We start from the raw sequence: 10,371 nt of genomic DNA on the forward strand, positions 1-10,371 counted from the left end.
ATATATTTTTTTCCATCTTGAAGTCCCTCTAACATTCCTTGTAATAACAATTTGGTGGTGAATTCATTTAGCTTTGTCTTGTCTGGGAAGTTCTTTACCCGTACTTTGATTTTAAATGCTAGCCTTGCTGGGTAGAGTAATCTTGGTTGTAGGTCCTTGCTTCTCATCACTTTGAATATTTTGTGCCAATCCCTTTTGGCCTGCAAAGTATCTGTTGAGAATTCAGCTGACAATTTTGTGGGAGGTCCCTTATAAGTTACTACTGTGTTTCCCCGAAAATAAGACCTAGCTGGACCATCAGTTCTAGTGTGTCTTTTGGAACAAAAATTAATATAAAACCCAGTATTATATTATATTACATTAAATTATATTATTATATTAAAGACCCGGTCTTATAGTAAAATAAAACTGGGTCTTATATTAATTTTTGCTCCAAAAGACACATTAGAGCTGATTGTCCTGTTAGGTCTTATTTTCGGGGAAACACGGTAGTTGCCTTTCTCTTGCTGCTTTTAGGATTCTCTCTTTGTCTTTAACCTTTGGCATTTTAATTATAATGTGTCTAGGTGTGGGCCTGTTTGGGTTCATCTTGTTTGGGACTCTGTGCTACCTGGGCTTGTATACCTATTTCCTTCACCAGGTTAGGAAAGTTTTCAGTTGTTATTTCTTTAAATAGGTTCTCAAGCCCTTGCTTTCTCCTTCTGGTGCCCCTATGATGCGAATGTGGGTGTACTTGATGTTGTCCCTGAGGTCTCTTAAACTATCCTCATTTTTCTTTTTTCTTTTTGCTGTCTGATTAGGTGTTTTCTGCTATGTTATCTTCCAAATTGCTGATTTGATGCTCTGCTTCATCTAGTCTGCTGGTGATTCCTTCTAGTGCATTCTTCCTTTCAGTTATTGTATTCTTCATTTCTGACTGGTTCTTTTTTATGGTTTCTATGTCTTCTTTTTTTTTTTTTTTATGCTTGCCATCTCTTTGTTGAAGTTCTCACTGAGTTCCTTGAGCATCCTCATAACCATTGTTTTGAACTCTGTATCTGGTAGGTTGCTGGCCTCCATTTTGTTTAGTTCTTTTTCTGGAGTTTTCTCCTGTTCTTTTTTTTTTGGGGGGGGGGCATGCATTTTTTTGTTTCCTCATTTTTGCTGCCTCCCAGTGTTTGTTTCTATGTATTAGGTAGATCTGCTACGTCCCCCAGTCTTGGCCAGTGGCCTCACATAGTAGGTGCCCTATGGGGCCCTGGCATAGTCTCCCTGGTCACCTGCTCCAGGTGCTCCAGGGGTATCCCTTGTGTATGTTGTGTGTGCCCTCCTGTTATAGTTGAGCTGTGATTGCTGTTGGCACCTCAGTGGGTGGGAATGACCCTCAGCCTGACTGGCTGTGGGGTTTGGCCACTTCCACAGCTTACAGGCTTCTGTGGAGGGGTTACCTCACTGAGTGGATTTGCCCCAGTGGGTTCTGGTGCATATTGAGGCCACCCTTTGTGTATGCCATTTGTGGGATTAATTGGGTGGTGCTCTGCTGTGGTCTGAAGCTAACCTCCATCTATGTTGGTTTGGGGGCCTTTTGGGAGGGGCTCTGGTGCAGGCCCAGGTCACCCACCGCCTGTGACCATCTCAGGACTACCCGGTAGGAGCTACAAAGTGATCCGTGGTTGGTTGCTGCCTGTGCTAAAGTTGGAGGCCCAGGAGAAAGGCTATGCTGTGAACTCTGGATGGCTGACTCCAGTACCAGGCCTGGGGTCACCCCACAAAAAGCCAGGACACCCCAAGGCCTGCTGCCACCTGCCAGCTCCCGTAAGGTTCAGCTGCTGATAAAGTATGCAAACGATGAAGCAGGGTCTTGGAGTTACTAGAGTAGGAAGCGTTGTGGTCACCAGGTTAATGTACACTCTGGTTTGGTGCCAGTGCTGCGCCTGGAGCGACTCAGCAAAAGTCTCAGAGCAACTGAGGCCAGTCACTGCCCACCTGGGGCCTGTGGACTCTGATTGTGTTTCCAGAAACAGTGCAATTTGGGCGGGGCTGTTGCAGAGAAAGTTCCTCCTGCTTAGGCGGAGTTGGGTGGTGTGGGATCCCAGCAGAGTCAGCAAGGCGGAGCTTCAGAGCTCACCAGGCCAATCAGATTCAGATTTGTCCGCAAGCATAGAGGGCGGGCTCAACACAGGAAAGATGGCGACTGCCTGCCGGCTGCACAGGGAAAGGACCCCTCACAGGGGAAATGGTGACTGTTCCTCGGTCCTTGTCACACTCCTCAGTCTGCCCCCCATACGCCTCTGATGCTCTCCAAGTCACCATCCCCACGCCGGAGCCCCGGAGAAGTGCCTGTGAGTGAGTGAGTCTGTGAGCAGGCCCCTTAAGAGGGCGGCTGGGTTTCCCACCACCTTCCATCCCAGCTGGATGGTCTGAATCCCCACTGTCTTTCACAGCCAGATATTGTAGAGGCTCCTCTTCCCGGCACCAGTACTCCAGGCTGGGGAGACTGGTGTGGGGCTGGAGGTCCCGTGCTCCTCCGTGGGGAAGCTCTTATGGCTGAGACATCCCTCCAAGTTCTCAACCGCCACACGCAGATGTGGGGCCTGCAGGTATGGGACGCGTCTATTTTGCATTTCTGCCACTTCTATCAGTCTCGGCACTGCCTCTTCTTTATATCCTTAGTTATAAAACTTCTATTCAGCTAGACTTCAGACGGTTCTCCAGGTTGAATGTCCTATCATTTAGTTGTAATTTTATTATGTTCATGGAAGGGAGCAGGCCCAGTGCTTATCTCCTCCACCATCTTGGATCTCCATCCTTATACATATTTAAAGGAAGGGCCCAGTAGCCAAAACAGGCTGTAGCTTTGAGAAAGACAGTCCTCCTGGGAAGAAGCGTTTAGGCATCTGCAGAACCACTGGTCGTTCTCGGTGAGGGTTCTGGAACCCCCTCTTCTCCGACCAGCTGCTTGCTTCCACTGCCGGGCACTCGAGCCTCCTCTCTGCATGCCTGCAACTCCTCCTGGGGCCCTGGAGCCCCACTTCTCTCCCCTGTCCCTCTAGTTCCTACTGCTGGGGGGTCGGGGGGGACACGGTACTGAATACTGACCACCAAGGAATTGCTCTTGAGTGCTTTGTTTCATGAGCAAAAACTGCAAGTCTTCAGGGGACTGGTGAACTCTCTGTACTAAGTGGTCTGGCAGAAGACACAGGCAAGAAAGTCATGGAAGAAAGCACATGCAGCTATCACATCTGTGTCACGTGTCACTCTCTTGGGGCTTTTCCACCCATTAAGTTGAAAAAGCTGCGCTGGGAGTGCAGCCCTGACAGATGTGGAGCAGTCTGGTGATCTGAGCAGGGAGTACTTGGACTGTCCCCAAAGCCCAAACCGGAAGATGGAGATCTTAGGGGACTTCAGGCAGCTAAAGGTACAGGACCCTGCTTCCCTGACAGCCCGCTGCCGGGGACTTGGTGCAGTTGACCTCTCCTTGACCTTGCCCCAATATAGAGCCAGCTTTCCCACTTGGGTCCTTTCCATCTCTTAACTCTTGCACTTAACCCTTGAAAATGCCCATAAAAATTAGGCAATGGGAGATGGAGGCAGCAGCTTCTGGAAATGTCAGTGTTTATTAAACATTTAAGGACATTTGGGGGTTTGAGAAGAAATATACAGAATGTAGAAAAACACTAAGAACCCTATGGCTGGGGGTACAGCCTCTTCCCTTCCCCCAATTTCCCATTGGTTTTCTCTCCTTTCTGTTTGCTTGTTTAAAAGGCATTTATTTCTAAGGCTCCTTGCCCCCTCCACCCCCGACCTGTGAGGATCCATTGTCTCTCCTTCCCCGTGACCTTGAGTCCCAGAACAGCGCTCCACAGTGGTCAGGGGCACCAATTCTGCAGCTGAGGTTTGAGGGTCAGGGCCCCTCTGCTTGGGCTGGCTCTCCGTTAAGGATTTAATGGGGGTGGCAAAAACCACATGACGTCATCAGTACTCAGTCATGGGGGGAGGGCAGAGCAAGGGCACAGGTAAACAAACAAACAGGAATGGATTAAAAAATAAAAAATAACAGCCTAAATAAACCCTGGAGGACAGTCTGATCTGGATGGTCCGGGTGTTAGCTGGGAGGACACAGTGTGGAGCTGGACCACCTGATGGAGGGCAGGGAGGGTCAGAGAAGAAAGGGGCAGAGGGACAGGCTGGGGGGTGCAGGGGTGGGGATGCAGGTGGCCTGGAGTCGAGGCGCGGGGTATCAAGGTCCCTTTCTTCTCGGTGCCGGAGGGACAGGCACCAAACACACAGTCCTTGGGGCCGGTGCAGGGTAGGATCAGGCCCTGGGCTCCCAGAAAGCCAGGGGGTGAAGGTGGGGGAGGATATGACGTGCCTGGGGAATGAATTTTGGAAAGAAACTTACATCTCGTAGGGATGAGGGCAGGGCAGGGCTGGGAGCTAAGGAGAAGCACCTAGACAGGTGGGAGGAGCCTAGGGCCCCCGCTCAGGCAGGGCCTGGGGGTCACTTGTCGGAGTCCAGGCGCATCATGTTCTTGAGGGCGTTCTTGAGGCTGGTTCTGCTGGGGGACTTGACAGCAGGCCGGAGCTCCGGGCTCTGCTCGTCCTTCCGGAGCTCCATCTCGATGACCACCACCTGAGCGCCTTTGGAGGACTCCGCCCCTGGCCCCCGAGCCCCCGCCCGGCCCGCTAACCGCTATTTCTTATCCTTGCGAGACTCCCCCAGCCCCTTGGACTTCTTCTCACTGGCCGCTTTGGTGCTCCTGCTGTGGTCCAGCATGGCATACAGCACCGGCGTCTGGGGAGGGGCGCGCACGTCAGTCACCCGGCCCACCCCTCGCTCTGCCCGGCGGCTCCCAGGGCTCTCCTCCCCAGCTGTCCAGGCCCTGAGTCCCGCTAACCTGCCGGCCGCGCTTGGACGAGTCCTTCCCAGGCTTGTGGAATCGCCCCTTCTCCATGGCGCTGCAGGGAAAGCGGGGCTGTGGGTGTGGCCCCGCCAGAGCCCCCAGCAGGGCGGCCGCAGCCTCCCCTCGCCTGGCGCCTCCCCGCCCTGCAGCGGGCCCTCCCGCCGCTCACCTGAGCCTCCTCTGCAGGGCCGCCTGCCTGCGGAGCCAGCAGTACCGGACCAGGTAGAAGAGCAGCAGCAGCAGCAGCACCCCGCCCAGAACGCCCCCGATGATGGCGCCCAGCACCACCCCGTAGCGAGTGGGCACTGTGAGGGGAGGGGCACGAGTGAGGGCCGAGCAGGGGCCGTGCCCCGCACCTCCTGCCGCCAGAGGCTGCCTTCCGCCCACCCTCCCAGAACCCGAGGGGCAGTAGGGCTGGCATCTGGCCCCCTCCCCCAGCCGCGCCGCCCTTCCTGACCCCTCCCTGTCCCACTTCCCAGACACCCGCCCCCTGCCCCCCAGTCCCGTGTCCCCTCGCACCTTTTTCAAAGACGTAGAGCGTGACCTTCGAGGTCTTGCCCACTATGTCTGGTGGGTTTTTCACGTCACAGGTGAAAGTACCGTTGTCGCTGTAGTCCAGATTGTGTATGACAATGGAGCCGTCCTTCCAGCGGGGGTCCCCCACCCACTGGATGCGCTCTTTGAAGGTGCCCACCTCATCGATGTAGGGTTGTCCTTTGGCGTAGTGGAAGATCTATGAGTAATGAGGGAAGCATGCAGCTATCGCTGCAGGAGGGGGGTCCTGGGCCGAAGAGGGTAGTGCTGGGGGGGGGGGAACACAAAGATCGACACTTCCTTGGCCAAAGCTGGGGTGGTGGCTTATACAGCATCTCCCCCTCCTTAGCCCAGCCTCTCTTCTCTGTTGCTCTGTGATGCTCCCTTTCTGTCCTCCAGTCCGAGGACCGCCCCAGCACTCACCGAGATGGCGTCGCGGCCCCCTTCGGGCTGGTAGCGCCAGGTGAAGGAGATGTCATCTGAGACCCACTCGCTGGACCAGAAGGAGCAGTACAGGGTCACTCGGGAGCCCACAGCGCCGTGGACCTCCCTGTCCGTGTAAACCACAATGGCCTGGGCCGGGCAGAGCACTGCAAGCAGGGCAGGGGAGGGGGGCACAAGGACCCGGGAGGAGAGGTCAGTGGCGGTCTGGGACCGAGCAGAGGCCATAGCAAAGACGGAGGCAGAAATGACGAGGCCCAGATCTTGGATGAGCTGGGTAGCTGAGTGCAAATGCTGTGTGGGTCCCAGCTCGGCAGATGTTCACAGAGCACATGAGACCTCTGGACGATTTCCAGAAGTTGGACTTTGTCCCCAAGTCTCACTTTCCCTTGGGGTCAGTATCTAACTCTTCACTACCCCTTAGATCTAAGCAGGCTTTACAATTTTTAAATCTTATTATTATAAATTATACAGGTAAGACATGTCACATTCTTCTTACAAACTGTTCAAGCAATGGAGGTAAAAGCTAAAGTCTGTCTTAGTGCCCCCCACCAGCTCCTTTCCTGTCTTCCCCTCCCAGCTAGAACCACAGCTATCACTTTAATGTGTGTGTTTTTTTTTCTGTGAATCAAGCTCAATATAAGCTTAACAAACTCAAGCTATACAGGTACTTGCAAGGAATAGTTTCGTGGCGCTTTCTTTTTTGGCTCACATTGCATTATGTTCTACTACTTGCTGCCTCAGGAGTCTGTCTGGAGGAGCCTCCATGTGGCTTCGTGGGGCTCAATCTTGTCCTGAACAGCTGCATAGTATTTCACAGCACAGCAAACTCAACTTTCTTACAGAAAAAGCATGACGAAACTAGAGAATGTCAGGCTTCTCCCCGGCCCAGCCATCTTCAGTGCTGAACCCCTGGTGGTCATCCAGCTTGCTCTTGACTGGGGATGGGCGGGGAGGACGTCATACAATCCCCAGGGGAAGCCGGGTGCAGAGCAAGACCCCAAGCCAGAGCGCCGAGGACTGTGCGTGGCAGCCCTCTGTCCTTCACCTCTTCTCACCCTCCTCTTGGCCATTCTGGCCCAGTGCCACTCCCGAGACTCACCCACACATGCAAGGCCATTCCAGGCAGATTATGTGTGTGGGCTGGCCCCGGGTGGGGGCAACTGTAGACCCTTTTGTTCTACCGGAGGGGGGGCAAGCAGCCAAACAAACAGAGACCCATTGTCTGAGCAATGTTGGGGGCTCATGGCACCCCACTGCCCCATAGACCTGAATCTCCCACCTCAGCCTGCAGTGTCATTGACCCAGCACCTGATTCCTCAGCCTTAGTGCCTTCTCAGGAATGTTCCAGATGTCACAAGGAAGGTTCTGCACTGGGTCTACCTTCTATTCCTCCTGCTCGAACACCGGCTCTGCCCAGTGGTCCTGTTATTGGCACAGAACTGTCTCCCTTGAATCCCAAGATGCCCTCCCCCCACTCCCTTCGCCATGCCCTTCCCCAGCTCCCTACCCTTCACTTGCTTCCAAGGACTCTAGAATAGTTCACCACAGACGAGATGAGTCCAGGTTTGGGACTCAAGAAGCCGACAGCAGAGCAACCTTGGACATTCAGAGCAGCCCCCCTCCCCAATTTGCCTATCACTCCAGCACAGTGCGGAGAAGGGAAGGGGCCGTTCACGTACCCTGCTCTGACCTTCTCTTGCCTACCCAGCCTCTGCCATAGACAAGGAAGTGGTCGGTCCACGTACGAAGGAAGACAGCTTTAGATAGACAGAATCCTAGAATCTCATAGCCCTCCCGCCTGCTCCTTTCACCCACATAATAGATAATCAATCCACAGAGAGAAACTGAGGCACCAGGAGGCACAGGACCCGAGGAGCTGGGACACAGACCTGGGCCCTCTCCTCAGGTCACAGTCTCTGATTTTTCTCTAAGGTCAGGTGCCTCCTGCAGGTCTAAGGGTGAGGAGGTACCAGCACCAGGTGTGTGATCCAGGTCCTTACCTCGCTCTGACGTTGCTTCCCCCGGGCCCTCAGCGTGGTCTGGGCCAGGTTACCGGGTTCCCACCTGGGTTCAGTCAGGTCCCCTCAGGGAAGCTCTCCATGCCCTAGTCTTCCTCCTTCCTTCACAGAATACCTTTACTGCCTCCCTCCTGACTCTGTTTTGCCCTGCGTATCATGTCACCTTCCCACTGCTGCTTACTCTTGGGTTGTATGGGAAGGTCGCTGAGGACAACAGGAGCCCCAGGGGCCAGGCTGGGGTGGCTCCACTTACCCAAAGAGAAGAAGAGCAGCACAGCCAGAACAGGGCTGGGGCTGGACCACGGAGCCCCAGGAGCCATAGCTGGGGCAGGGCTAGGGCCCAGATCGTCTGCGGGGTTGGAGAGTGGGGCACAAGGAACTGAGCGGGGGTTCCTGGAACCCGCTTAAAATCCCCCAGGGCCCCAGGATGAGGGGGCTGTCCTGAGCCAGTAACCAATTGCAGCCTGGCATGTGCAGTTGAGAGGTGGGGGGGGGGCAGAGTGCAGGGAGCAGAAGGGTCATTGTGTCCTCTGGGTGGAGGGGTGGGGGGACACATACCACCCCATACACAGAGGGCTTTGTATCTGCTGGCTTCCCCCTGCCCTAGGCTGGAATGTAGAAGGGGTGTGGGGGTGGGGGGGGAGGTCAGGAGAGGGACAGAAAAAGGGACCCAAACACACTTCTCTGAGGGGCAGATGGGCAGGGGAATCTGAATCCTAAGGCCATGGAAAGGGATCCCTCCCCGGTCTCCTGAGGTGGTTCCCTCAGAACCCCATGAGCTAGAGGCAGAGATACCCCAGGGAACGTTGAAAACAGGATGTCCTTTGTTACCTTGATGGCCATAGGCTGCATTACAGGCTTCTTGAGGTGACCAGCTCCTTTGCGAGTGTTGCCCCCGCCATTACTCTGATGTAGGATTCTTGTGTCCGGTGCCTCACACACTGGAAGAATGGGGACGTGGACCCAGAGAGGTAAATTGGAGCAGTTTATGGTTTTATTGCAAAAGTGCAAAGCACAAGAGTACAGCTCTCCAAGGAGAGATCCGAGCGGAATACCCCACAGACTAAGCAGAGCGGGAGAGTCAGCTTGAGTCTGTGATCTTTAGGTTGTTTAGTAGGAGCTGGTTGGGCTCCCTCTACCCATCCCCTTCCTGCACCTGGGCTGGTACCTTGGCTGACTCTGCGGTCTGAGGCGGTAGCCCCTCCAGCCTAGTAGTTCCCTTTTCTACATTTCTTTTTCTGTCAGCTGCTGTTCTCTTTGGCCTTGAGGCCCTCTGCTGTGCGTCCCTGACTACCCACGACTTTCCCGTCTCATTTTGAGACTGTTTGTCTGGGTCTTGAGGCCCTGCCCTGTCCCTAACTGTCCATGGTTTTCCTCTCAACTCTGCTTCCTGGGTGATTCTTCCCAGGTAGAAGCTTTGCTCCACTGGAAAATATCCGGGGAAGAATGCCGTAACCTGTACCTTGTCAGGAAATGCTTCGATGCTTCATGCTGCAGTGGAAACCCATTTCAGTTTGGAGCAAGTCAACCAAGCTGTACTGAGGGCCGGCTCCATGTGAAGTGCGGTATGCATGGGACAGAGAGGAGGAAATGAAGTCCCTCTATGAAGGAGTTCAAAGTCTAGTTGGGGAGGCAGAGAGGGGAGAACCAGAGGACAGACCTGCCAACAGCCAACTATAACATTAACCAACTATAATATTAACCAACTATATCATTAACCAACTACAATAAATCGTGACACTTGCGATAGTAGAATGATGAACAAAGTGCGGGGGGTGCCACGGGGGGCCCACAGCTGTACCATCAGGGGCATTGAGTGAGTTAAATAGCAGATTAAAAACAAAACTAAATTTCATGTACTAAGTGAAGTTCTGAGGAAGGGGCATCATATCTTGAAGCAACGTTAGCTGTGGGCTAATCGTGAAGGGTGCTGCCCTTTTGAAAGGGAGGAATGGGGTGTGAGGGTCTAGGGCAGGTAGGAAGAAAAGCAAGGAGAACGTGTGTGTTGGATTGAAGCTGGGTTTGACAGCCCTTAAAATAGACTGAAGAGGGCGGATTTAATTGATATCATAAGAATTTCCTGAAGGTTGTGGGGTAGTGTTTGAGGTTCAAGGTGGGAAAGTCTACATGGTCAGAGCGGAATTTTAAGACCAATCGCACCAGAAAAATCATTGGGACCAGAGCTCTCCTGATTGCTGCCTCCTTCCCTTCCCTGGAATCGTCTGGAATGTTTTGCCTCTCTCGTCCCCTCCTTTCTCTCACCGCAGGCTGTGGCTACGTGCTGCCTCTCCCTCCTGCTCATAAAGTGCAGGAGGGCTAAACATACCTAGGATGTTCTACTGCAGCTGGGGGGTTGCTGCGGCCTGTCTCCTTCACCCCTCCTCTCCCCCAAACAGACTCAGAACTTGTGCCGTCTTCTCACTTGCCTATTTCCCCCCTTAGGTCCTAAGTGCTCTGGAAGCAGGGCTGTGCTTGGGTTCCTCAAAACTGTG

At 53.8% G+C, this 10,371-nt stretch overlaps 1 protein-coding gene across 2 annotated transcripts; it reads right to left on the reverse strand.

Annotated features, from left to right (window-relative positions):
• Nucleotides 1-3,577: 3,577 nt before the first annotated feature.
• On the reverse strand, nucleotides 3,578-8,287 carry MPZ (myelin protein zero). 2 transcript variants are annotated; one of them, XM_074322374.2, is made up of 6 exons: nucleotides 8,133-8,287; nucleotides 5,841-6,007; nucleotides 5,403-5,616; nucleotides 5,053-5,188; nucleotides 4,878-4,938; nucleotides 3,578-4,351 (listed from the first exon to the last, which is right to left on the reverse strand). In XM_074322374.2, the coding sequence occupies exons 1-6, from the start codon at nucleotides 8,197-8,199 to the stop codon at nucleotides 4,295-4,297; spliced, it is 702 nt and encodes a 233-aa protein (XP_074178475.2). In that variant the 5' UTR covers nucleotides 8,200-8,287; the 3' UTR covers nucleotides 3,578-4,294. The 2 variants fall into 2 exon arrangements, with proteins under 2 accessions (XP_074178475.2, XP_019568570.3); XM_019713011.3 differs by having other exon boundaries at nucleotides 3,578-4,774.
• Between the last annotated feature and the right edge of the window lie 2,084 nt (nucleotides 8,288-10,371).

Source organism: Rhinolophus sinicus, chromosome 11 (genome assembly GCF_057876585.1).
Source record: "Rhinolophus sinicus isolate RSI-liver-muscle chromosome 11, RSI-T2T, whole genome shotgun sequence".
NCBI lineage: Eukaryota > Metazoa > Chordata > Mammalia > Chiroptera > Rhinolophidae > Rhinolophus > Rhinolophus sinicus.